General features: G+C 47.3%; 1 protein-coding gene across 3 annotated transcripts in view; it reads left to right on the top strand.

The window, feature by feature from the left end:
* DCUN1D2 (defective in cullin neddylation 1 domain containing 2) overlaps positions 1-25,152 on the top strand; it is a 31,357-nt gene extending 6,205 nt beyond the window's left edge. For 2 of the 3 annotated variants that reach the window (XM_045482572.1, XM_045482573.1), the window contains exons 2-7: positions 218-634; positions 3,848-4,016; positions 11,454-11,584; positions 20,481-20,563; positions 22,059-22,155; positions 23,271-25,152. In XM_045482572.1, coding sequence (XP_045338528.1) covers positions 580-634; positions 3,848-4,016; positions 11,454-11,584; positions 20,481-20,563; positions 22,059-22,155; positions 23,271-23,350 — 615 coding nt within the window. In that variant the 5' untranslated portion in view covers positions 218-579 and the 3' untranslated portion in view covers positions 23,351-25,152. The remainder of the gene's footprint in view (positions 1-217; positions 635-3,847; positions 4,017-11,453; positions 11,585-20,480; positions 20,564-22,058; positions 22,156-23,270) is intronic. The other variant, XM_045482580.1, reaches the window with a different exon arrangement.
* Positions 25,153-25,521: the final 369 nt, after the last annotated feature.

Here is a 25,521-nt window from a genome sequence, read left to right as displayed (position 1 = left end):
GTGATGTGGTCATGCCTGGGGTCAGACACCCAGCCTCACTGCATCAGAGAGCTACAGTGTGTAAAAGAGGGATTTTCCTGAGACTGGGGGGGGTGGGGGGGTGGGGAGGGACGGGGACTGGGAATAAAGAGTTTTATGCAAATCAAAGTGGTTAGAGATTACAGCGTATTTTGTGTAAAAGCTTGATTCTCACAGTCGTTGGCATGTTTATCGCCAGATAGATGCCGTCATCCCGGTTTTCAGAGGACGGGGCGGTCTTCCTGACTACGGAGCCATGTGATGCTGTGGCCCGGGGCCCCGCGAAGAAGGGGAGCCAGCGAGGAAGCACGAGGTCCGGTGCAAATACCGGCAGTGGCGGTGGGAAACTGAAGTGGAGCCGTGTCCCAGCCGCCTGGCCTTCCTCGTGCTCTCACGTCCCAGAGCGTACACGTAAGCCGTCTCCGAGGGACAAGGTCCTGAGCCTGTGGCATTTTGTCAGGCTGGCCGGAGTGGTGCCATGTGCTGCGGAGCACAGGCCAGGTAGACGCCGGAGGTGACCACGCCGACTCCCCACGCGCCGTCGCTCCTGCCGCGGGCCCCATGAGAAGCGCAGTGGACAGGAGGAAGCTGGAGCAGCTGTACGACAGGTACAGAGGTAAGAGCAACAAGCATAGAGGTAAGAGCGGCCGCGGGCAGCCCGCCTCTGTCTCTGGGGCGCCCGGGACCCTTCTGCCTCCTGAGCTGCTGATGCTGAGCCGCAGAGGCCCCTGCGCTTCCGGGGAACCTCACCTGGTAGCCGACCCGGGCCGGGGTGGGGGGTGGCGGGCCGGGCTGTGACCCCGGTTTCCCCCCAGCGCTGCCGGGTAAGCTGGCACCCTGGTGGCGAGAGGGCTGTTGAAGAACAGGACCAGCTCCTAGAAGAAAGTCGGATCTGTGGGTACACGTCCTCTTGTGCTCGCACAGCGTGGCTGTGCGGCGGCCCTGGAGCCACCTGGCCGTTGGGGCGGCTTCAGGGGCCGCTCCTGGCGAAGAGACTTTTGTGTTACAGGTTGGGGATGGTGGTTTGTTAGGAACACCAGCGCTTAGAGCGGCACTCTCCCTGTGTGGATTCGGTCACGCTGCCCAAGTCTGGTGACAGGTCTGTACACATCCAGACGGCTCAGATTTCAGCAGCCTTTCAGATTTCATATCGGGTGTCAGGTCTGTGCTGTCATCACAGAGGCAGCCACTAGTCAAGAGTTGACTTACTTTTCCTTTCTAGCAGTTTCTAAGGCTAATCTTGTGTTTCCAAAACCTAAAAAAAAAAAAAAAAAAAAATACACAAAACCCTCATTTAACCAAGTATTAACCTAAACAGAATAACTCACTTGGCTTTAAATTCTTGTTGACGTATTATTTTCATGTTTCACTTTTGAAAATACTGTATGTGTATTTTAATCTATTTAGATCTGAAAACAGATTTAAAACTGCATTTTTTTTTTTTAATCATGGCACAGAAACATACTCTGTAGTAGAAAAACCAGGTTTGTATTTGGAAAACAAACAGTGGTTTTGAAAGTGAAAAGTCATCATTTTGAATAAGCTGTAATGCGCTCCAAGTTACTCTGGCTGAGGTTGTCATGGGGCCTGTCTCGGAGGTCACACACCGTGCAGGTGGCTGGAGGTGTTCAGACATGTCCAGCCACCTGTGAGAGAGTTCCTCCCTGTGAGGGTCGTTCTGTAGTGGAGACCTAACCCTCACGTCCTTTACTCGTGCAGTTCTGGGCCTTTCAAGTAGACACGTTGTGGGATCCCTGTGGGCTCTGCAGAGACGTGCTGTTCCAAGGCCCTGACAGACACAACCTTGTTAGGACTAATGTATACGTATGAGTGAGTCCTTGCAGAGTGACTTTAAAATAGTCAGTGTTCCTGTAGGTGAGGGCAGTGCAGGACCACTGTGCTCTCACCCTGGGGATCTGTATAGCACTGGGAGTGTTGACAAGGAGGGGGGTGAGAACCAGGAGCCCTCGGGACAGCTGCTCCCTCATTAATATGGGAGAGCAGGCCCGGGAGGAAGCCTGGGCCTCCGCTTGTTTGATTACGGTATTCGTTTTATTTTATGTACTTGTTTTCTTTTCTTTTTTTAAATTTTCATTTCATTTCAATAACAAGATGTCTATGAAAATATAGTATATAGTACTGAAGTGACCAAAGTTGGATTTTGTGTCATGGAAGAATTTTATCACACTTAATCTTCATTGGAGCAAAGAGGCTACAAATTTTCTAGTTGTGCCTTCTAAACCAATAGAATTAACACACACGTTGTGATGGCATCTTAGTATACATGCACTTTGTTGGAAATTACTAGACCTGGTTTGGTGAGGTCTTACTGAGATTTTTCTAGTAGATTTTATTAGATTTCCTGATGAAGAAATGCTAAGTTCCTTAATTTCATTTCTAAACCAGAAATAGGGACAGAGGGAAGCCTGAATTTCTAAGCTGTTAAATGTGGATGCATGAACTAAACGATTTTGAAAACTAAATACTGTATAGTAGCATTAAAATTATAGCAAACAAAATCACCTTAAAAAAACATGAGTTTCTCTATTGCTTTGGCAGAATTGAGATAAAAATATGTAATATTTAAAAAAAAAATTTTTTTAGAGAGAGAGCACGAACAGGGGAGAGGGACAGGGGAAGAGAGAGAGAGAGAAAGAGAGAGAGAATCTTAAGCAGGCCCCGTGCTCAGTGCAGAGCCAGATGTGAGGCTCGATCCCATGACCCTGGGATTGTAGCAGGGGTCTCGCAGAGTCATGACACCAAGGCTTTTCTTTCCAGGAAGCAACTTTATTCCTGCCGGGACCGCTCAGTTGGGCTTGTACCCATGTAGCCTTTTATGCATTTTCTACTTCCTTGTCTCCCAAATACGGGTAACGTATAGACATACAGTCTGATTGGGTGCTCTCATGTTACAGGGTCGTTAGGGATGTCACGTATGCACATGGCCAGGTTGCCTTCCCTTATCTTGAGGGCTTTTTTCTCACCACATTTCTTAGGGAGGGGACCCTACCACAGGATCATGACCTGAACTGAAATCAAGAGTCGGATACTCAACTGACTGAGCCACCCAGGCTCCCCCAAAACTCATAATATTGTAAACACTTTGCCAATGCAGTATTTTTTTTTAATTAAAGAATATTTATATATTTTTAATGTTTATTTATTTTTGGGAGAGAGAGAGGGGAAGGGTCACAGAGAGAGAGTGGGAGAGGGAGAGAGGATCTGAAGCAGGCTCTGTGCTGACAGCAGCGAGCCCGTTGGGTGCGGGGCCTGAACTCACAAACCATGAGATCATGACCCGAGCCGAAGTCAGACTCTCAACCAACTGAGCCATCCAGGAGCCCCAAGATTTTTTATTTTTTTTAAGTAATCTCCATATTCAACATGGGGGTGAAACTCACGACCCTGAGATCAGAGAGTCACATGCTTCCCCCTACTGAGCCAGCCAGCCAGGCGACCCACAATGCAGTATTTCTGTGTAGCAGTTTGTCTTTGGGCAAACTAGAATTGTGTAAACTTTGAGTTTTTATTTTCTTTATGGAAATTAAATTTTTTCTTAACGATGACGTCTTCTCAAAGAGGTTGCAGTGGTCTTTTTTTTCTTCTCCTAAACTCCAGTACCTAGATTTTTTAAATAGGGATTTTTTTTTTCTGGATAAATTACCATTTGTTGCTATTTCGTATACAGTAGAAAATTGTGGTCTATTGATTGATGTATTTGAAACATGCTTGGTAGAGCCATCTCATAGAGCTATGATGCTTACCACCCATTTTTGTTATTTTTCAAAATAGCATAACTTCTCTCTCTCTCTCTTGATTTTAACTGTAGACCCACAAGATGAAAATAAAATTGGAATTGACGGGATTCAACAGTTTTGTGACGACTTAAGCCTGGATCCTGCCAGCGTCAGCGTTTTGGTCATTGCGTGGAAATTCAGGGCAGCGACGCAATGTGAATTTACCAAAAAGGAATTTGTAGATGGCATGACAGAGCTCGGGTAAGTAAGTTGGTCTCAGTTTAAATTTTTGCAAAAAGGAAGCTGCCTTCAACGTTAGTTATTTTTCAACAGCTTGTAAATATTAGTTTCAAATTCATTTACGTTCTGTGTGTATCTTACACATTTCTTGTACCTGTACTCTATTAAGCCTTTAGTTTCCTTTAAATTCAAATAAAGTTTCACTTAATATTTTTGTTCAGATTAATCCCTTTTGTAACTTACTTTTTTCTTTTTAATTTTTATCCTACCAGTTTTGAATTGACAGTAACTATCAGGGTGTTTTTGTTTGTTTGTTTTCAGCCATTGAATTTATTTCATAATATTGTATACTAATTGTATAATTTATTGTGTTTCTATAGTAAATATCAATAAATTATTATTTTGTTTTTTGCTTACAACACTTCTCTGTTCTACCTCCAGGGTTAGGATAAAGGCTTCATTAATAACTTAAGATGGTTCTCACTTACCAGATAAGTCAGACAATTAAATGAAAGCACATAACGTAAATATCTTTTAATCATTAGGCTTATTGAGCTATTTCATGGGTTGGCATGAAGGCTAACTCGCTTGACTTGCTGATACTGTGACATTGTAGTGTTGACAACTTAAGCTGGCATATTTTTAGTTGCTGAGGGAGCTTGACAGCCCAAGGTGAATATGTTCAGAAGGTGCATACTTCCCACATCCCTGGGGAAAAATAGAGCATTTGTTCATAAGGTGCATACTTACAGCTAACCTCGGGGCCCCAGGGAAAATGGAACATTTGTGTTTTCCACTAAGCTGATGAATCTGTTACATTTATCGGCCTGGTCTGTTTCGATGATAAACTCTACAGGACTTACCCTATTGCTGGCGGTTGTGTAAAAGCCAGCAGAAGACATCACTGGGACAGTGGTTGTGCAGCGTATCACTCCGTGTTCTGTGCACTCAAGAAAATGGAAAAGCCACACTAAAGAAGCATTCTCTTGCTGCTGTACTACACTCATCCATCTACTAAAACCTCCCCCAAATAGGATACTTTAGAAATAAGTGCTTCTTACAGAAACACTTGCTAGCATTTCTTAGACATTATCTAGAAATGTGTTAGATGAACTTTTAAAATTCCTGTTTGTTATCCTAATACGTGCTATATCTTAAAGAACCTATTTTAAAGATTTTGAGTGTGAATCTTCCCAAAGTGTTAGATGAGTTCATGCCTCCTTATGCAGTGGATACAGGTGACTTGAGGTTATAAGTCACTGCTGGCCGATGGCGCCACTCGTCACATCTCACAGAGTGGTTACAAGGGAAAGTACTCAGTGAGCATTCAAGTGCTGTCTACGAGATGGAAGTATTAGTGATGTGACAGCCACCTGTACTGCAGAGATAGCCTCAGTGCTTTTAGGGATGTAAAAGGCTATTGTAGTCTGAGCAGCACTAAGCTTTAAAAAGCACTTTGGGTTTGGGTTTTTGATCCGCTCTATTACTGTTTTTCACACTTTTTCCTGGCTATTAACTCTCCCGGTGGCTGGAACACTTGGTCTGTAGCTGTTAACCCTACAGCCTTTCATCGGGGGCTGGAGGCTTGGTAAATGAGCTTTGTGAACGTCATGAAATGCCTTGACATCTTTGTCAAAACAAGAAATTGGCCATACTGTGGATCTATTTCTGGACTCGCTGTCATATTTTGTGGGTCTGTTTATCCTTAACCTTGAAGCACATAGTGTTCATTATTGTGGCATTAGGTAAGTCTTGAAAGGAACTAGTGAAGTCTTCTTATTTTTCATCTGCCTCAAGATTGTTGGTCAATTTTTATTACATCAGCAGGGAAAGAAGAGTGTTCCATGACTGATGCTGAAATAGCCAGGTCAGCCTGAGACCACGTCTCCCTGGGGCCCACATCAGGCTGCAGGCCGTGTCTTGAGGTGGGCGGGGGCTTACATGCCCATGCAGGAAACTTAGAATTGTGAATTTTAGACAAATCACGGGAGAAGCTCTTTGTTAAGACCCTGATTAAGGGACATTGTCTTAGAGAAGATGTGAAAAGCACTAGCCATCAAAGCAAAAAAACTGATAAATTGGACTTCGTCACAGGTAAGAGCTCTGCTTAGTGAAAGATAGTGTTAAAAAGACAAAACAGTGGGAGAAATACTTGCTTTCTTTGTGTATGTTACAGTCGTGATAAAATGGTAGAGGATGTGACTTATGTGTGATTCCTAAATAATGGAGGAAGAAGAAAGTAATAAAGTCAATCCAAAAGAATGTGGGGAAAAAAGAACACAAGGAAAATTACTTAATGTAGGACAAATAGCGAGCGCGTGATAAAATGGAGGATTGAAAGCAAAATGTGTCGGCATTTCCATAATTAATTTAGTGTAAGTGAACTAAGTATTGGGTGGGTTGTAGAACATCAATTCAACCACCGTGTACACTGTTTACAATAGGTATGATTAAAACATAAGGGCACAGAACAATTTGAGGGGTCGAGTTTGATGTAATTTGCAAACATTAACCAAAATAAGTTGGTGTGGGTATGTTAATGTTAAAATAAGCTTTAAGGCAAAGAATAATTCTAGAGATAATGAAGGACATTTCATAATGAGGAAGGGTTTATTTCACATGGAAGGCAATAGATTATTTAAAGCAAAAATAAACACTAAAAAGAGAAATCTATCAATCTACAATCACAATGGGGAATTCTCACACACATCTTACCAGATGAAAAGAGCAGATGAAAAATCAGTAAGGAAATAGGGCATTTGGGCAACACAAGTGACCTAATGGACATACTTAGAATATACCCTTTGATGTTGAAGAATATGTACTCTTTTTAGAAGACAAGTAGACCATTTGTAAGTGTTGACCACAAACTGAGGCATAAAAGAAGTTGCAACAAATTTCAAAGGATTGAAGTGATAGAGTGTATTTTTAGGCCATAACACAATTAACGTAGAAATATAACAAAAGGATAACTCAGTCAGTTGAAATACATGTGGATGTAGCTTTTGGATTAGAAAGAAGTTACCATGGAAATTAGAAAGTATTTTGAATGATGAAAACACTACATATGAAAACTTGCAGGATTCAGCTTCTTAAATGCGTATTTTGGAAAGAAGAGTTAAAAATCAGTAAGCAAAGTATCTATCTCAAAAAGCAGGAAAAGCAGGAAACTAAACTCAAAGAATGTAAAGAGAAGGAATTACTTTTTTAAACAGGCAGTGATTTCAGGAAATAGAAAAGAAGTTGTCAATAGAAAGAAGCCAGAAAATAAGCCAGAAGCTTGCTGTTTGAAAAGACTTATAAAAGTAGTGAGGAACAAATAAACAATATGGCATGAAAAGAGAGACATCACTATAGACCCTACAGATGTTAAAGGTGAAGAGTGTATTATGAACAACTTTATGCTAGTAAACATGAAAACCTGGACGCCAAAGAAAAATTCTCTTAAAAATGTGACTTACTGAAATGGACATATAAATAGTTCCATAACTCTTTTAAAGAATGTGAACTCATAATTTTAAATCTTCTCAAAGAGAAAAAACTCTTGGCCTCGATTGGCGCACATCTTACAAAACATTTAATAAAGAGAACAGTGCCAACTCTACACAGCCTCTTTAGAGAATTGTACAGGAAGAAACTCTTTCCAATTTGTTTTGAGGCCAGCACAACCCGGATAGCAAAGGATATTTTAGTGCTGCCGAAGCAAGCACAAAAGGATATTTTGAGAATGAAAGATTATTGTCCACTCTCAGTCATAGGAATCAAAAGATGCATAACACGCAAAAATCTTAGACAAATTATTAGCAAACTAAATCCAGCCCCCAAAACAAATCAACCAAAAAAACCAGGATTATTTATCATGACAAAGTTTGTTATAGTCTGGGATTGTGAGATTTGTTTATCATTACAAAGCCAATGTAATTTATCACAACAACAGAAAAGAGGGGGTTATCTCAGTGCATAAAATAACTTTGATAAGGGGCACCTATGTGGCTCAGTCTGTTAAATGTCCAACTCTTGATTTCAGCCCAGGTAATGATCTCACAGTTGGGAGGTTGAGCCCCACGTCAGGCTCCACACTGAGCATGGAACCTGCTTGGGATTCCCTGTCCCTCTCTGCCCCTTTCCAGCTTGTGCATGCACTTTCTTTCAAAATAAATGAATACGCATTTTAAAAAATAATTTTAAAGAATGGGTTTAATAAAATTCAATTTCATTCAGGGGCGCCTGAGTGGCCCAGTTGGTTAAGTGTCCGACTCTCGATTTAGGCTCAGGTCCCAATCTCACAGTTTGTGAGTTTGACCCCTGTGTCAATAGTGTGCTGATAGTGTGGAGCCTGCCTGGGATTCTCTGTCTCCCTCTCACTCTGCCCTGCTTGCACTCTCTCTCTGGCTCACACTCTCTCTCAAAGTAAATAAACAAGCATTTAAAAAAAAATCAATTCTGGGTGGCTTGGGAGGCTCAGTTAGTTAAGCATCCAACTTCAGGTCTCACAATTCATGAGTTCAAGCCCCACATAGGGCTCTGTGCTGACAGCTCAGAGCCTGGAACCTGCTTCAGATTCTGTCTGTCTGTGTCTCTCTCTCTCAAAAGTAAACATTAAAAAAAATTCAATTCTGTTCATAATGTTTTGAAAAAGAACTTACAGCAAACCAAGAATAGAAGGGACAGTACTTAATCTGACCCCTCCACCCCCATTCTGCCAAATCCTAGAGGAAATCTTATACTTAACTGGAACATGAATGCCTACTTTTATTAAGCATTGAACAGGTGGTGGTAGCTAGTCTGATCCACAGGTGAAATATTAGAGTCAATAAGTGAGTTTAGCCAGACTGTAGGACCCAAGATCAACAAACAAAAACCATCTTATTTTAGAATACTGAATGCAACAATTCAACAAAACAAAGTGAATTTTTAAAATATATGTCATTTTCAATAGTATCAGTAATAAAAAACACCTAGGATAAATCTAATTAAAGATGTGTGCTACCTCCACAGAGAAAATAACTTAAGAAGAGGCAAGAAGCCTGAGTAGAGACATAAACCTCATTATAGGTTGGAACAGTCAGTATTTTGTCCCTAAATTTACGTATTTAATGTGATCTCAATCAAAACCACAGTAAGTAGTAGTTTTTATATATGTGTAGTTTGACAAACGGATTTAAAATTTATATGAAAATGCACAGTCAAGAACAGCCAAAAGTTCTTAAAAAACAAAAGGGGAAGATCTGTTCTCTCAGATAATTAGGACTTTTCAAGCTACAGTAATTAAGACTACTTGGCACTACTACTGAGATCAGTAGACCAGTGGAACAGAATGGGAGCCAAGAAACAAACCCATGTGTTAAGGTACATTTGATTTATGGCAAAGGCAGCCTTCAGAGACGTGAAGAAAGGACATCTTTTCAGTAAATGGTTCTGGGAGAATTGGCACATGGAGAAGAACTTACCTTGATCCTTACCTCACAACGTACATAAAAAATCAGTTCCAAGTGGATCGTAGATGTCAGTGTGAAAGGCTAAAGGCAAAAGCCAGAAGCCTCTAGAAAAATGTAGGAGAATATCTTTATGACCATGCAGTGGGGGAAGTTTGAACACATTAAAAAAAAAAAACAAAAAACCACAAACCTGTGGCACCTGGGTGACTCAGTCAGTTAGGCCTCTGACTTTGGCTTAGGTCATGATCTCATGGTTCCTGAGTTCGAGCCCTGCATTGGGCTTTGTGCTGACAGCTTGGAGCCTGGAGCCTGCTTCAGATTCTGTGTCTCCCTCTCTCTCTTTGCCCCTCCCCTGCTTGTGCACACACTCTCTCTCTCTCTCTCTCTCTCTCCTCCCCCACTCACATGCTCGCTCTCTCTCTCTCTCTCTCTCTCTCTCAAAAATAAACATTTAAAAAATTTTATAAAAAACACCATGAAGAAGACTGGCAGTGTATTATACTAAAAATAAGAATTCCGATCATCAAGAAGGGAAAATGCAGTCCACATTGGGGTAGACTGCTTAGCTGACCAAAGCTTATGTCGTTCATATATAAAGAAAGCCTGCAAAACAATAAGAAAAAGATACCTAATTGAAAACGGGCAGGAGACTTGAACTGGCACTTCACAAAAGAGCATCTCCAAATAGCCAGTCAAAATACAAGGTGTGCAGTGTTGTTCACTGAGGAAGTACAGGTTAAATTAGGATGAACTTAATCTGTGGAATGGCTAAAATAAGACACAGTTGTGTGTATCACTGAAAACGGGAGGAACAGGAACTCTCGTATACTGCTGGCAGGGGGTTGACATGGGGCAGTCTCTTTAGGAAACAGTTTGATATCACAACACTTGAGATTCGGTGACCCAGCTGTCCCACTTGGTCTTGTGCCTAACCTAACACATTTACTTGTGTGCCTGGATACATGTATAGAAATGTTCTTAACAACCTTTGTTACCAGAAAACTAGAGCTAGCCAGAGGATTTCTCATTGGCAGAACATATAAATCATAAAGTATGAATACAGTGGAATGCTACATGGTAACGAAAATGACTCAATGTGAGCTACATGCCAGCACAAGTGAACCTGAGGACACAGCGTCAACACAGAAAGCCAGACACAAAAGCCAGACATGCGCTCCCATTTACAAAGTTCAAAAATGGGGCAGCTGACCATCAGGGAGTGCTTGCTTGGAGTGATGCAGGCACACAGGAGGGCACGGAGTGGCCCCATAGAGAAGAGGCCTGAGGTGGGGAGCACGCCAGCCTTGGTGTGGGTCCCTGGAGCTGTACACCTCACCTCTGTGTCACCGCGCAGGTGGCCACTGAGGCAGGGCTTCCCCTGCTCGCTCCCAAGCCCTAGGGCTCTGCTGCAGCATTGGTGAAGCAAGGGCTGTTACGATCTTCTTGCTGGGTTGTCAAAATAAAAAAGACAAATTTTATGTTTTGCTATTCTAGATTTCTGCTTTTAAGGCTTTTTAATATTCTTAAAGGAGGTTGACTTTTTGGAGGAAGATCAATGTTTTAATTCATTTTCAGCAAATGTATGTTTTAAATTCCAGCGTAATTAATGTAGCGCTATGCTAGTGTCAGGTGCACAGTAGTAGCGCTATGCTAAGTGCACAGACTTAGCAGTTCTGTGCGTTCCTCCGTGCTCATCACAGTGTGTGCCATCCCTTCACCCACTTGCCCCTTCCCCCCCACCCCCACCCCGCGCCTGGAAAGCCCGACTCTCGAGCAGTGGAGTTGTGTTTTGTCCTATGTGGACGAGCCTGGCCATAAGGAGGCGACCCCAGGGCCAGAATTCGCCCACTCAAAGTCCACAAGTCTGGTTTTGGCGTCTTCACGGCACCATGAGGCCACCACCACCATCCATCCTGGAGCACTGGAATCCTTTTAGCTAGAGAAGGGGGCCCGCAGGCCACAGGGAGCGGCCAGGCTGGGCAGGCGCTTGTCCCGCCACAACAGCACTGTCTCTCGGCAGGTGTGACAGCACGGAGAAGCTGAGGGCCCTTCTGCCGAGGCTGGAGCAGGAACTGAAGGACACGGCGAAGTTTAAGGATTTTTATCAGTTTACCTTCACCTTTGCTAAGAACCCCGGGCAGAAGGGTTTAGGTGAGTATAAAATCCAGATTCGTAAGAAGCCACATCTTCATGAGACTAAAAGTGGGCAGGACCTGCCAGGTGACAGTCCTGCTGTGACAGGGTCCCTGTTCCTGCCTTGGTGCCTTCTGACCACTGGGCGTGCCACAGCCACGCGGGCCACCTGGTACCACCTGCACTTGCTCTCAGCCCCTAGTCAGTCGCCACTTCCGGCCTTAAATATTTAAACTCCAAAACATAAAGTAACTTGCAAATGCTCCGCATTCTGTCATACTAATAACAGTTGACTAATGGGTTAGAGAAGTCAGCAATTGATACCAACAGTTAGAATGTTAGTATCAGCCAGGTGTGTGGTCCAGCAGATGGTATTGTGGGGACCGGCCAGGGGACATTAATCCTGTCCTGGTCTGGAGATTTAAAGTTACCTTACTTGAAAACAATTCTGACATGCCTTGGGTTACATCTTAGTGTTTATTTCAGAGTTATATAGTTTTGCTATAATATAAATTTGTTTGGAAAATTCTTAACTTTTTAGTGTGAGTTTGGTTTCTCTGAGGGTTTTATTCTGCTTATTTTCATTTCTTTTTCCCCCTAAATGCTATATAATTTATTTGTTTAATGTAACAGACATGTTTAGTTCAGTAAAATGTTTTACAAGTTTAGAGGGGGACTGACATGGTCTTTAGGGATTAAACAAGAATATGTTTCGAAGAAGAGTTCCTACACATAAAAAGCAATATTATAAAATAACCAATTTTAGGAAGGAAACCAAAACGGGCTTGAAAATCCACAGATAGAAAAATCCACTGCAAACAATTGATTTCGGGGCCTGATTTCACCTGTGCATGTCTGTAGGTGTGTGAGCAGTGAACATTCTTCTCCCCTCTGTCTCTTACTCATGTTGGCAGGTCAAATGCAGGCGCAGATTGAGGCGCTGGACTCTCCCATCACGGGTGGGATGGTTCAGGGCCTGGGCTCTTCCATGGCAGGGGGTGGGGGTGGGGGCGGGTGGGGGCTGGGCCCTCCTGACCCAGAAGAGGGGTGTGTGGGGGCTGGTCTCTCCCATGGTGGGGAGAGGTGCAGGGACTGGGCTCTCCCATAGCGGGTGTCAGGGGCTGGGCCCTCCTGTCCCAGAGGAGGGGAGGGTGCAGGGGCTGGGCTCTCCCATGGTGGGGGGAGGTGCAGGGACCGGGCTTTCCCATAGGGGGTGTCAGGGGATGGGCCTTCCCATGGGGGGGTGTGTGGGGGCTGGGCTCTACCATGGAGGGTGTCTGGGGCTGGGCCCTCCTGTCCCAGAGGAGGGGTGGGGGTGCGGGGGCTGGGCTCTCCCATGGAGGGGAGGTGCAGGGACTGGGCTCTCCCATAGGGGAGGTGCGGGGGCTGGGCCTTTCTGTCCTGGAAGAGGGGGTTGCGGGGGCTGGGCTCTCCCATGGGGGGTGCAGGGGCTGGGCCCTCCTGTCCCAGAGCAGAGGGGGTGTGGGGGCTGGGCCCCTCCCATGGGAGGGGGGTACAGGGGCTGGGTTCTCCCATGGGGGGGTGTCAGGGACTGGGCCCTCCTATCTCAGAGCAGGGGGTGGGGGCCATCTTTCATAAGCACTATGCTTGTTCCCATGGCAGAGATGGTTTTCTTCTTTTTACTTGTTTTTCTCCAGTGCTGTGGTTGTTCACTTTTACTCTTGGTACCTTGCACTGTGATGAGTCTCTCATCAGATTCCCTCTGTCTCCAGGCTAGTTGGCCTTGTGAACGGCTTTCTCACCCTGTGTGCCACCTCAAGGATCATGCTCCTGCCACCCTGGGAGCTGAGAAAGGGCCTCCGTGTGAGCCCCGTTCAGGAGCTCACTTGAACAGTTCTGCGAAAACTTTGGGAAGGTGGCAGTGGGAGAGCCACCAGGAAAATTAAGGATGTATTTTCTCCTGTTCCAGGAAATGGGTGAGCAGACAGGCCTGCCGTTGGGTAAAGGGGCAGCAGCGAGCCACCTCTGGCAGTGGAGGCTTTGCACGGTCCCCACCTTGTCGTGCGTCGGAGAGCCAGGGCCATGGGAAGAAAGATGGCCTGCCATTGGTGAGGGATCCTGCCGCCTAAGCAGGAGCTAGTTAGGGACAGTGGAGCGTGGGCAGTGGAAGAGCGAGTGGACGCCAGGCCTGCTGGCTTGTGTCTGTCCTCACCCCCTTGAAGGGACCAGCCTGTGCTTGGTCAACCGACTGAGGGAAGGAGGAGCCAGGTGACCTCCACTACCGCCTGAACCTCCCTGGGCGTTGGGGGCATTTTGAGCACATCAGGCTGTGATTGCCGGCCGGGTGCTGCCTCTCCTGGAGACAAGCTTCCCGGGTGTCCCCAGAGGGGTGCCAGGAGGTGAGATTGAGATACTGGCAGTGGGACCCCGGCTGCATTAGAATTTAGGGTGATTCTGGTCATGTTGGTGCAGAGTGGAGAGCTGCGCTCGTGGTGTTTTGTTCCTGGGAAAATCAGAGTGCTTACAGCATTGCTGACCGGTGAGGGGTAGAGTGTGGTGCTGGGACAGCTGGTCATGGACATGCCAGTGCCTCCCCCTGCTCCCCCATTGCCCCCTATCCAGACATCTAGGTGCAAGCCCGGCCTCCTCACCCAGTGTGGCTTCTGCCGTAGGCGGCTGCTCTTATGTTTTATCTCATGACCAGAAAGAAAGGTGGAAACTAGCGTCTATTAAGCACCTGTCATGTGGCAGACAGGTGCTTTCATCTGCCCACGCGTAGTCTTGCCCACGTTTTGTAAACAGGGAAACAGGCTGAGGGATGGAGTGCATGTCAGAGGTGTGCGGACAGGCCACAATGGCAGGTTTAGGGCCCCTCCTCTCCTGTGCCCTGCATTCACACATCCTGGCGGGCTGCCTGACATGGGGGGAGATCACTCCCAGGGACCCGAGTGGTGAAGGTCAGACAAGCCTCGAAGGATCAAGTCCGTCTTGGCTCCACTGTCCCCTCCTGGTTGCCGTGCTTGCCTCTGCCCTGCCCTGTTCTGTGACCTGCATGCTCTCAGGACACTTGGGACCCACCTTCACATGGGCCCTGGGCCCAGGAGCTCCCCAGTGGACCCACATCGTGAAGTTTGTGTCGTTCGGTCTCAATATTCTTGTTTCATACTGTATGAACAAGATTTTGCTGTGTGAGCAAAATCTATCACAATTTGCAAACTCCTAAAATATTCAGTTCTGTTTTTGCACAAATGCTTTCACCTCGTTTTTTTTAATTAAAAAAATTTTTTTAATGTTTATTCATTTTTGAGAGAGAGAGAGAGAGAGAGCGCAAGTGGGGTTGGGGCAGAGAGAGAGGGAGACACAGAATCGGAAGCAGGCTACAGGCTCTGAGCTGTCAGCACAGAGCCCAATGTCAGCACAGGGCTCAAACTCACTAACTGTGAGATCATGACCTGAGCCGAAGTTGGATGCTGAACCGACTGAGCCACCCAGGCTCCCCTCATTTTTTATTTTTTATTTATTTTCAGATTTGTGAACTACAGTGTCAGTTTTATTTATTTATTTTTATGTTTATTTATTTTGATAGAGCGAGCATGAGCAGGGGAGGGGCAGAGAGAGACAGAATCCCAAGCAGGGTCCACACTGTCAGCTCAGTGCCCAACATAGGGCTCGATCTCACGAACCATGAGATCATATATAACCTGAGCTGAAGTCAAGAGTCAGACGCTTAACTGACTGAGCCACCCAGGTGCCCCCCTTCACCTCATTTTTTTAAAAGTACCAAATGTTGACCAAAATCATGGTGATTCCTCACGTAGGATTGCTTCATCTGGTTGGTGCCATATGTCAAGTGACGTGCCCCATCAGTGGCTCCTGTGTGTGGACAGGAAAAGCTCTCTTGCTCTCAGGAGGCTGCCATGGCGTGCCCTGGAGATGTGGGACCTGGTGGTCAGGCCCACCAGACTCTAAGGCTTGAGTGTCACCTTAGGTGGGACATGGTCTGACTTTGGTAAAGGTCACTGTAACGGGTGGTGGATTAGAGCATCGTCTTGCCTTGTTTGTGGTGCCGTCTTGATGACATCAGCCCTTGGATTTTGCTCTCTCTGTGACACAGTAGATGAGTTCACCTCCTCACCCCCTGCCTCGCACCCTCTGTGGGCCTAGCGCCTGACCACACTTTCAACCTCGGCTCTATTTTTGTCTGATCTATTGCAGCGCACAGACGTTTTTGTTTCAGGAATGACAAATACCTGGAGGAATGCCACCCTAACTGCCGTTTCCCCTGCGGCGGGGTTAGTGGCTGCCAGGGGAGGCAGTGTGGCGCAGAAGGGCGGCTTCTGAGGCGTGCAGTGACCCTCGGGGACAAGCCTGTGGGAGGGCAAGGGTGCCAGCCTCTCGTTTACTTCACAGTATAAGTGGTGTTATTACTTTAATTCTGTTAAGACAACTAAGAAAAATGTGTAAAACATCATTAGCTCCGTGACACCCTGTAAGGTGGCAGGTCAGGTGTGTCATGGCACACAGAGCCGCTGGACCGCAATGGTGACGTGAAGGTCCCAGCCTTCAGGAAGACCATCACTGTTGAGGGCTGTCTTGGATCAGACGGTGCCTCTGGCTGTCCTCTGTTGGGGACGCCAGCTGCGGTCCCTGCAGCTCACTGCCCACCTCCATCAACCTGACGGCGATGTGGGGTGTCGCTCCAACTCCATCATTTCGTTCCACGTGTTATGTGGAATAATCCTAGGAGGTGGTGCCTCAGCACCCAGTGGTGTGGTCCAGCTCCAGTGGGATGAACACTTGTTTCTGTGCCTTTATCAGATGTCAGGACAGCGCGCCGTCCCCCTACCATCCTTTGAAAAGGGCCCATTAGCATTTATTTCTTTCATATCATTGTGAACTCATGGGTTGAATCACATGTGAAGGGTCCAGTGGACTGCAGTTCTGACCTTTTTGAAGCTCAGTGATAATCGTCCTGCCTGTGGCCAGGGAATCCTCTTCTGGTCGGCACCCACATCCCTTTGATGTGACCCAGGAGTGTTTGGCTGTTGCCTGCCTGTCTGCCAGGACAGGCTGCCGGAAGCTGCATGTTACCAGCCCCAGACCTGGGACCCGACACTCGTCCAGGGAGCCCTGGTTTCTGGTCCTGGAGAAAGCCGTTTCAGGACCATGATCCAGTCAGTAGCAGTGCTCATTCATACCGATTCAGCCACTGTTTATAGATTGTTCAGAAACACAGCTTCATGCTAGTGGTTCTCAAATTCCAGACTACAGATCTTCAGTGTTCTGTAAGACAATGGTGTTTTCCTCTCTTGTGGCAGCAGTAAGAGTCCTGGGAATTTCTGGGAAGGTTCTGTGCTGTGTGGGAACAGCAGCCTGCGTGTGTGCCCAACACTCTACTGGGTGCTGCTGGATAGGAAGCAGGGTGGCCTCCCTCCCCGTGGGTCCACAGGGAGGTCCCACCCTGTGTGCTGGAGTGAGCAGGTCTTCTGGGCAGAAGGTCTTAACTGTGCCCTCCCACTTTCTTCTGGCCTCAAATTGTTGGATCAGTGTCTGAGGATCGTCCTGCCTCGGACACCCTCCAGATTCCTTTCCTTTCTCTACAGCCCAGTGATTGTTACTGGCGATGCCTGGGCGCTGGCCTCTGGGACCAGTGCTCCAGGCATGCTCTCCCCCAAATCAAGTCTGTCTTGGGGGAAAGAGCTCATCAGCGTCTATGGCCTCTGCCCCATCCTGTGATCCCCCTTCCTCCGCCCAAGGGGACTTAGATCCCAGGTGATTCTCCTCTTGATCTAAGAGCCGCCTTCCCTGTCCACCTCTAGCACTGAGTTAGGTTTGACCTCAAGTCCTTGCAATGCACGGTCTGCAGACCAGCAACTTGGTGTCACTTGGGAGCTTGTTAGGACTGCGGATTCTCAGATTGTTCCCCAGACCCACTTTATAGCAAAGTACCTTAAAACTCAGTGGCTTCAGGCAACAGTCATTGTATATTCTTCATGATCCTTGGTGTCCGGGATTTAGGCAGGGCTCAGCCAGCCCCTCTTTTGTTCCAGCTTGACCTGTTTCCTGCCTTCGCAGGAGTGGAGCTGGGTGGGGGCGCAGAGGTGGTGGGGTGCTGCCTGCGTTGGGTTGGGGGGTACCTGGCCGTAGTGTGGGGCAGGGGCGCTATGGGGGTGGGGCAGGGGTGGGGCACTGCTCTCCTCCAGCCCACTTCCTTCCGCTGGAAGTCCACACCCAAGTGCACTTGTAATTCCAAGTGGTTTCCAGGATGTTGTCAATTAGAGTCTAAGTCCCCGATTAAAGTTTAAAAAGGTCTTTCTTTCTCCATGAATATTCCAGAGACTCGTGTTTTGGAGGCTGTTTGCAGTAGGAAGCCCGTGTGTGTGTGTGTGTGTGTGTGTGTGTGTGTGTGTGTGTCCGTCCTTCCTGGAGGTTTGTGCAGGGCCCAGTAACAGCCTCATGAGGACATGAGCCTGTGCAGGCCATTCAGTGCAGTCCCCTCATTTTACCAGGGTTTTGAGGGCTTAAAAAATAATAAAGCCAGATGAATAATTTTATGCCTATGTACTCAAAGCGGAACAATTGATGTTGCAGTTTCCAGAGTGTCTTACGTGTTGTGTCTTCGGAAGGATTAAATATAAATTAAAGAGGTTGATAGAGGTGCTCTAGTTCCGAGAAAAAGTGTGGATACCAGTCAAAAAGGTTGATCAAGAAAAGAGAGATTTATTCTTCGTTTTCTTCGAGTTTGTGTGTCTATTTATGTGTATGTGTTAGAATTGTGTGGGTTGTTTTATGTTCTGTTAGCCTGTCCTTACCTGATGGTCACTCTAATAAAGAAGGTAATTAAAGTTATTTGACTTTTTCTTTTCATGTAAGAAGCTTAGGATAGAGTCTGGAATCAGCTGGCTTTGAGAAATCTTGATTTTTGAGGAAGTAAAGTTTCACAATAATTAGCTAATTTTTATATCTGCACCCAAAGCCTTCTTTGACAGAAGGGACATTTTCATTATGTAAATCTAAATCAGAAACAAATTTTTAAGAGTAACCATTTCCTCTAAACATTTTCTTGCTCAGGAAAGAAGACTTCTCAGAGGTTAGTGGGAAGCAGTAGCTGTCGTAATCTTCTCACGGCTGCTGGGGTCACTCTTGTGCTTGCTTCCAGCTCTACGTTCTGTCATTTTGAGGTTTTCTAGTGTTGTTATTTTGCAAGTGGATCCGATTAGGGTGATAGTAAACATTTTTACATACATAACACTGAATATGAATACGTGTTCCTTCACTTTTGGTCACGAATGTGCGAATCAGGAACTTTTAAGAGAGGTTTCCAGGACCAGACTAAGATAGGACCCAGGTTAAATGTCTGCCATATGATGTTACTTCTCTTTCCTCCCCAGGTTCACCCACATTTCTCAGTGTGGGACTTGTCTCACCATTGAGCTGAGTTGAGGGCAGATCTCAGTTAACGCTCTTCCTAAGTCACAAGGATGTAGACTTAGTGAGACAGGCTGCTCGTGTCAGTGTTAGAGCGCAGGCGCTGCGAGGGTTAGCGAGCCGTCCACGTGGGCAGTCCTCGAAGCTTCCTGCCCGGCTCTTTCTGAGTAAGACTCCAGGGTATTTAGGACTGAAAGTCTGTAATGGCCTGTTAACACAGGGAATGTAGGTGTTTATTTAAATTTGGTGCTACTTGTACCTTGCTTTGCTTATCCAGTTTTAGTAATGCTCTTTCCTAGAAATCTCAAGTCACAGCACTACTTTTTAAAAAGTTTTGTTTATTTACGTAATCATTGAAGTAATTTAAGATCTCACGACCTTGAGATCAGAACTCGCAGGCTCTGCTGACTGAGCCAGCCAGGCCCCCCTACAGCTCTACTTTAATCACTTTTGTCCAAGTAGGACCAACTAAGATTTAGATGAAAATTTTCTGAAAAGTGGTTGTTTGGGCATCTTACATTTAAAAGAATCTGTTACCTTAAATATTTATTTGCCTACTTTTCACATGAGTTTATCCTGACATACATATATAAACGTGTAATTAGGAAATCGTTCTGTTCTAACTGTTCTTTTATTTTCTGAGTGGTGAGCACTTGGGATTAAAGCACACCATTAAAAGCTGTCAATTTTAACAAGGAAACTCAGCTCAGCCTCTTAGTTTACTTGCTGGATCCAGCATACAAGGAGAAATAGATAGTAAACTTAGACCAAGCAGAGAATGAATCCTCATTTCAGAAATTCTGGCTTAGGATGGTATTCTCATGCAGTCCTACAGCTCCGTGGTGCTGTTCTGTAAGACCTCATCCTGCACCCGAGCCCCACAGAGTACGTAGGTCTGTGTAGAAGCTTTGGGACACGACTACACAACCGCTGCCTTCCGGGCCCGGAAAATGGAGGACACGGGCTGTGATCAGCAGCCGGCCTAGGCGGGGAATGTCTGCGTGTCAGTGGAAGCACCCTCCCTGGGCTGCTGTGTCCTGACTGCACCCTGAGAAATTTGGAGGCGTCCCGGCCGTCTCATGTGGCTTCCCTCCAAGCTGGACTCTTCCCACCCACTGGGAAAACACTGCCTCCCTTCCATCAAGACTGGTTGTTTAACTTGCAGTTCAGCATGTTCTGACACTACCTGATGTACAAGAGCAGTATCCAGGTTGCATCAGTGAGGTTTGAAGAAAGCCTGGTGTATACAGAAATGGGAGTCTTACAGACTGATGTTAATTAAGGGACAGTTGTGTACGTGTCTGAATAACAAGGCACAGACCACTTAAAGAGATTTCCCCCAAGTTAGAAGATTAGATCATTCACAGTATCAGGAACGTTCTGTAAGGGGTGGGCCTCGTCTTACTCTTCAGTAAAAGTGCTGAGTTTTACTAAGTGATTACCAGTGCGCTGAGAAGTGGTCATATTTTGTGCAGTGGAAAAAGAAATTGGGATTTATTAACTGCTCTTTCTCTCTTTTTGCCAGATTTAGAAATGGCTGTTGCATACTGGAATTTAGTGTTATCTGGAAGGTTTAAATTTTTAGATCTTTGGAACAGCTTTTTATTGGTAAGTGTCCTTCTGCTTCTTGCTGTGTGTGCCCAGTGTGAAGGGTCAGCACATTGTGTGGCCGCCCATGTTATCTGACTGTGGGGGTTCTGTACCGTGGCTGCCAGGCAGTTGGCAAGCAGCTGCGGGCTTCACCACTGCAAGGAACGGGCAGGGCTACCCAAGGCCGGATTCAGAAGGGCTCCCGGCAGCCCCTTGTCTGCAGAACTCCAACTACCTGGCTCTAGGCTTCCCGAAGCAGCAGCGACACACGTCCTGTGAGCTCATATGGGCTCCAGACTGCGGGTTGTATCCCGTTGTCCAGCTTGTCCACAGTCTGATACACTTTAAGATGTGGTTTACGATGCTAACTGAGCAGGAAAAAGGAGGGTTTCGCTGGGCTTCCCTCAGGAGAGTCTCCGAGCTGGAGGGGCCTCCTCGGTGGGGCAGCCCCTGGCCTGGGGGAAGGGAGACAGGCGTCACTGTTTAGCACCAGGGTCCCCTCCAGAGCAGACAGTCACGTGATGGCAATGTGCCCACATCTCCCGCATGGACTCCTCTGCGAATGTGTGAGGCCTGGCTGAGGACCGTCTTCCCACTGGGGGCTGTGCGTGGGGTCCTCCTCAAAGCAGCACGGGGAAGCCGATGTGCAGGTTCACAGCCTATGTCACATTTAGTCCGTTTCCACCACTCACTAGTTTTGTGGTCAGTGCCCTCGAGTGCAGGCGTTCCCCAGGGACCCTGCGCACGTGCCCAGAGACGGCACCGTGGGGACAGCAGCATGTTGGGGACGAGCAAAGAGCCCTAGGCCTGAGAGTGGACAAAAGCCCAAGACTGTCAGTGTGGACAAAGGCTCCCAGAGCACAGTGGAAACAGGTTAATTGAGGCCAGGACAACAGGCGGGGTACGCAAGGAAGGCCGCAGAAGTCCACATGTGGTTGCGTGGCTTCTGGGTCATCTGTGAATATACTCGCCTCTGCCACACGCGTGCAGGGGCGGGCGTGGGTGTGGAGCTCTATGCCCAAAGGGGAGGGGTGGGGCGAGGGGAGGGGGCGGAGCCAGCGCCCCTCTGCCCGCTGAGAGTCACAGCACAGACGCGTGTTGTCCACGCGTGTGGCGTACCTGAAATCTGAAAAATGGCCCATCCCACTGCAGGACCCACCTGGCGTGCAGAGAAGTACATGTATCTGGGTGCCACAGGCCGGCTGTCCCGCACCATATGCCAATCGGCTGGGCGTTAGGTGGAGCTTTAAAGCACTGCCCTTGTATTGGAGTGAAACAGATTATAATCTCTATTTTAAATGTTTATTCTGCTTTTAAACAAGTCTGCTTTTGTGTATTTGCACATTGGCATCACGTAGCTCCTACCATACCCAGAACACTGTCATTACTTCTGACCACGTGTGATGGTGCCGCTTCCCCATCGCGGTGTGTGCTGAAGTAACGAGGCCGTTGGGATGCCCAAGGGTCACGTCTGTTTCTTAAGTCTGGTGGGTTTTTTTCTCTCGTGTATTAGGAACATCACAAAAGATCAATCCCAAGGGACACTTGGAACCTTCTGCTAGATTTTGGAAATATGATTGCAGATGATATGTCTAACTATGACGAAGAAGGTACGGGAAGTTGTAGTGCTTCAGATGATGTCCAGAAATGCTGATGTGCAGACTGCTGGGGGCAGGACAGTGGTGACCGGCTCCAGCTGCCTCTGGGCCCCGCCCCTCAGTGCAGTGGGGGTGGTGGTGATGACAGTATTACCCTCTTTTTATGTCTTGTCAACCACACGAGAAAAATAGGGCTTCGTATTTAGTTTAATTTAGGAGGACAACCCCCTAAATAAACTAAATCATCTCAAAAGTGGATGTGCAGAGAGCCCTGCGGCAGAGCCGTGGGACCAAAGGGGTTTGGAAGCCGCTCTTCCAGGTACGCAATCCTGGGTGGCGCCTCAGGCTAGGCATTCTACCATGTGAAGATTCCAGCTGGTATAACATGATCACATATTCATGGTCCCCACCCTGAGATGTTTGAGGACAGCCGGTCAGGGAGCATTTGTGTGCCTGCCACCATGGGCGCTGTGCCACTTTAGGGAAGGACACAGTCTCAGCCTGCCCACTGCATGCTCCCTCAGCACCCAGCTTGGGGCGACCGCTCTGGGGCACCTGTGGCATTGCATGTCTGTGTGCGTCCCCAGCACTCAGCACAGAGCAGGCACTTAATAAACGTGAATAGTTGACCATAGACAGAAGCCCAGGGAGTGTGGCTGCGGTGGCGAGACGTGGCTGGTCTGCAGAGGAGGGGCCGGCAGCTTACAGTGAGTGTGTTCCTGGCCAGCAGGGTTGGGGTGGTCCGGGCTACCTGGGGGTGGTGGGGAGGCTGGGCCTGGAGAGGGAACCGGCCCAGGGAGAAAAGGGTGCAGTGTTTTGCAGGGCGGGTGGAAGGCCCTGTGCCTGGTCCCGACTGCCTGGAACAGGGGCCCGGGCCTTGCAGCCGGCCGGCCCCGAGTGCCTGGTCGCTAGAGGCCACGTCCACACGGGAGCACCAGTGCTGGCCTGGGGTCTGGCTACAGCAAGAGGAATGGATCTCACCGGCAATCCCTCCAGAGAGATGGGCTGTGAGACGACTCACTTGAGCTCCTGAAACACAAATATTGACTGCAGAAAGAATGCTCTGGATATAAAAATACTGCTCTAGACTGGTGAGTTTTTAAAGATCTGTGTTTGCTTTCCTGTAGGAGCGTGGCCTGTTCTGATAGATGATTTTGTAGAATATGCACGGCCAGTCGTGACGGGCGGTAAGCGCCGCCCTTTCTAGGCAGAGAGTGAAGCTTCACGGACACCGAGAGCAAGTGCCTCCTCCCAGGAGCCCTGGCGCCCGCATGACCTCCGCCTGCACACAGAAAGGGCTGAGTGGACATGTAAGGAGCTCCTCAGAAGACGCTGCTTCAGGATGTCTGGGGATGGTCCTGTCACTGCTGCTTTAGGAAATTTCTGCATGATTTTTATCATATTTGTGAAAAAGTCACCCAGAGCCTGTTTGCAGATCTGCAGAGTGTGTGGTTGAATCAGCGGCTCCTGTGAAGGTGCATGAACACACGGCTCGCACAGATCCTGCTGAGCCACGTTGTAATCCTACCTGTGAAACAGTGTCTGTGCCCTTGGTGGGACGCTGTATTTCTCTGCAGGCCAAAGCTAGTAGGAATGTGTCCTAAAAAGGATCTGGACACAGATCCTAACACTTTTTAAACTTGCTGCCAGGAAATCAAGACTTCTGTTTTCTGAATTATCAAGCATCTGGATTTGTTGGGTCTGTTTTTATTTTAATTTCCCGTAGATGTTCATGTGAACGTGCTTTCACGGTTCCTGACATGCTGCAGTCTGCATGGTGACAGCACCCGTCACCATGGGATTCCAGGGACATTTTATCATGTACTGTTTACAAGTCAGCTGGTCTGTCCTGTCCAGTGTCATTTGAATGAGCTTCCGAAAAAGTTCTGTAAAGTATGCTTTAGAAAAAAAAAATGTATTTTATTACGTTTAAAAAGACATTTTTCCCTGAAAAGTATTTCTTTTATGAGCAACGGATTATAGATTCAGAAATGGAGTGAGTTTGTTCCCTCTGGCCCTCTGCGTGGTTGCACACATTCGGAAGCTACAGTGCACACCGTTACCCGAGACACCCAGACAGGAAGGCCCTGTCTCATTTACGTCTGCAGTATGTGACCGTCGCATTACCGTCTGTGAGAGGAGGCCGTCCGGCGAGGCATGGACTCTGCCGTGTTGTCCGATGGTGGAGCCTGTGACATTACCTGTTCCTCCTGTTGGGAAAGCTCCTGTGTGTTCTAAAAATCACTGTGCAGACCCTGCATTATATTTGAAAAGATCTTCACATCCCAAGTGTGCCTACTACCCTGTCTGCAGTCCCATTTATGAGACAGATAAACTGGGGTCACTTCACAGGAGAGGAAGTTCACAGTGGACTTTCCGTGAATGGGCAGTGTGCCTAAAATGTGTAGTTTGATGTGACTTTCAAAATTGGGATTCAGCATTTCAGGAACCTTCTGTGCCCACGGGAGGTGTTTGTGTGCTTGCCATGTGTGAACTGTTTATACTTCCAAAGAGGAGTCGTTCAGAGAGGCCGCAGGCTGTCCGGGTGGGAAAGGGGGCTTGAGGCCTGCAGGCCAGAGTCTGGGCTGGGTTGGCCCCTACACAGATGCACGACTGAGTCCCGCGGTGTCTCCTGGGCCTGTACTTCCCCATCTGCCACAGGGTCGACAAGCCCGTCTCTGCCTGCCAGCCTGTGGTTCTAAGAGAGCATGCACTTTATGTAATAAAAACCTCAACAGCTTTAAAGCATCCTTCGAGGCTTCGCAGATTCTTGCCGTGTAAGTGTTCACGGAGGAGGCTGTAGGTCTGCAATACCTTGTTCTTAAGATTCGAAGTTGTGGGAGTGGGGGGGCTTCTGTGCACTTGGTCATCAGTAGATAACGGAACATTAGTGGCTGGACAAAGGCTCTTCAAGATTGCGGTTTCTTCTATTTATTTAAAGCACGCGTGCCATGAAAAGTACTAAGAGCTTTGGAAACGTTGAAATAAAATATGTTCTCTGGTGTGGCAGTGGTGGTGCACTTGTAACTCTATTCTCGATTGCTCAGATGCTGCTGGATGCCACGGGACCAGCGGGAAAACGGCCCCTCTGGGGACACCCCACCCATGTTCAGCCTGCCTGCTCACGTAGATGGCCGCACCCCAATACACAAAGCTTGGCCATTTAGTTTCCTTTTCGTGACCGCATAGTGCATTAAATAAATATGGTTGTTTGTGTGTGAAGAGTTGTAGCTCTCTTGTAACCAGCAGAATCTCCCTGAGCTGCTGGGAATCCTGCGGGAGGACACATGGACATGCAAACCAGGAATATACAGAGAATACACGAGTCCCCCAAATAGAACAGGCTGAATAAAGACGTGTTACCTGTGTCTCCCGGAG

The sequence above is a fragment of the Leopardus geoffroyi genome, chromosome A1, assembly GCF_018350155.1.
Source record: "Leopardus geoffroyi isolate Oge1 chromosome A1, O.geoffroyi_Oge1_pat1.0, whole genome shotgun sequence".
In the NCBI taxonomy this organism is placed as follows: Eukaryota; Metazoa; Chordata; class Mammalia; order Carnivora; family Felidae; genus Leopardus; species Leopardus geoffroyi.
This window is presented reverse-complemented; position numbering and strand designations above follow the sequence as displayed.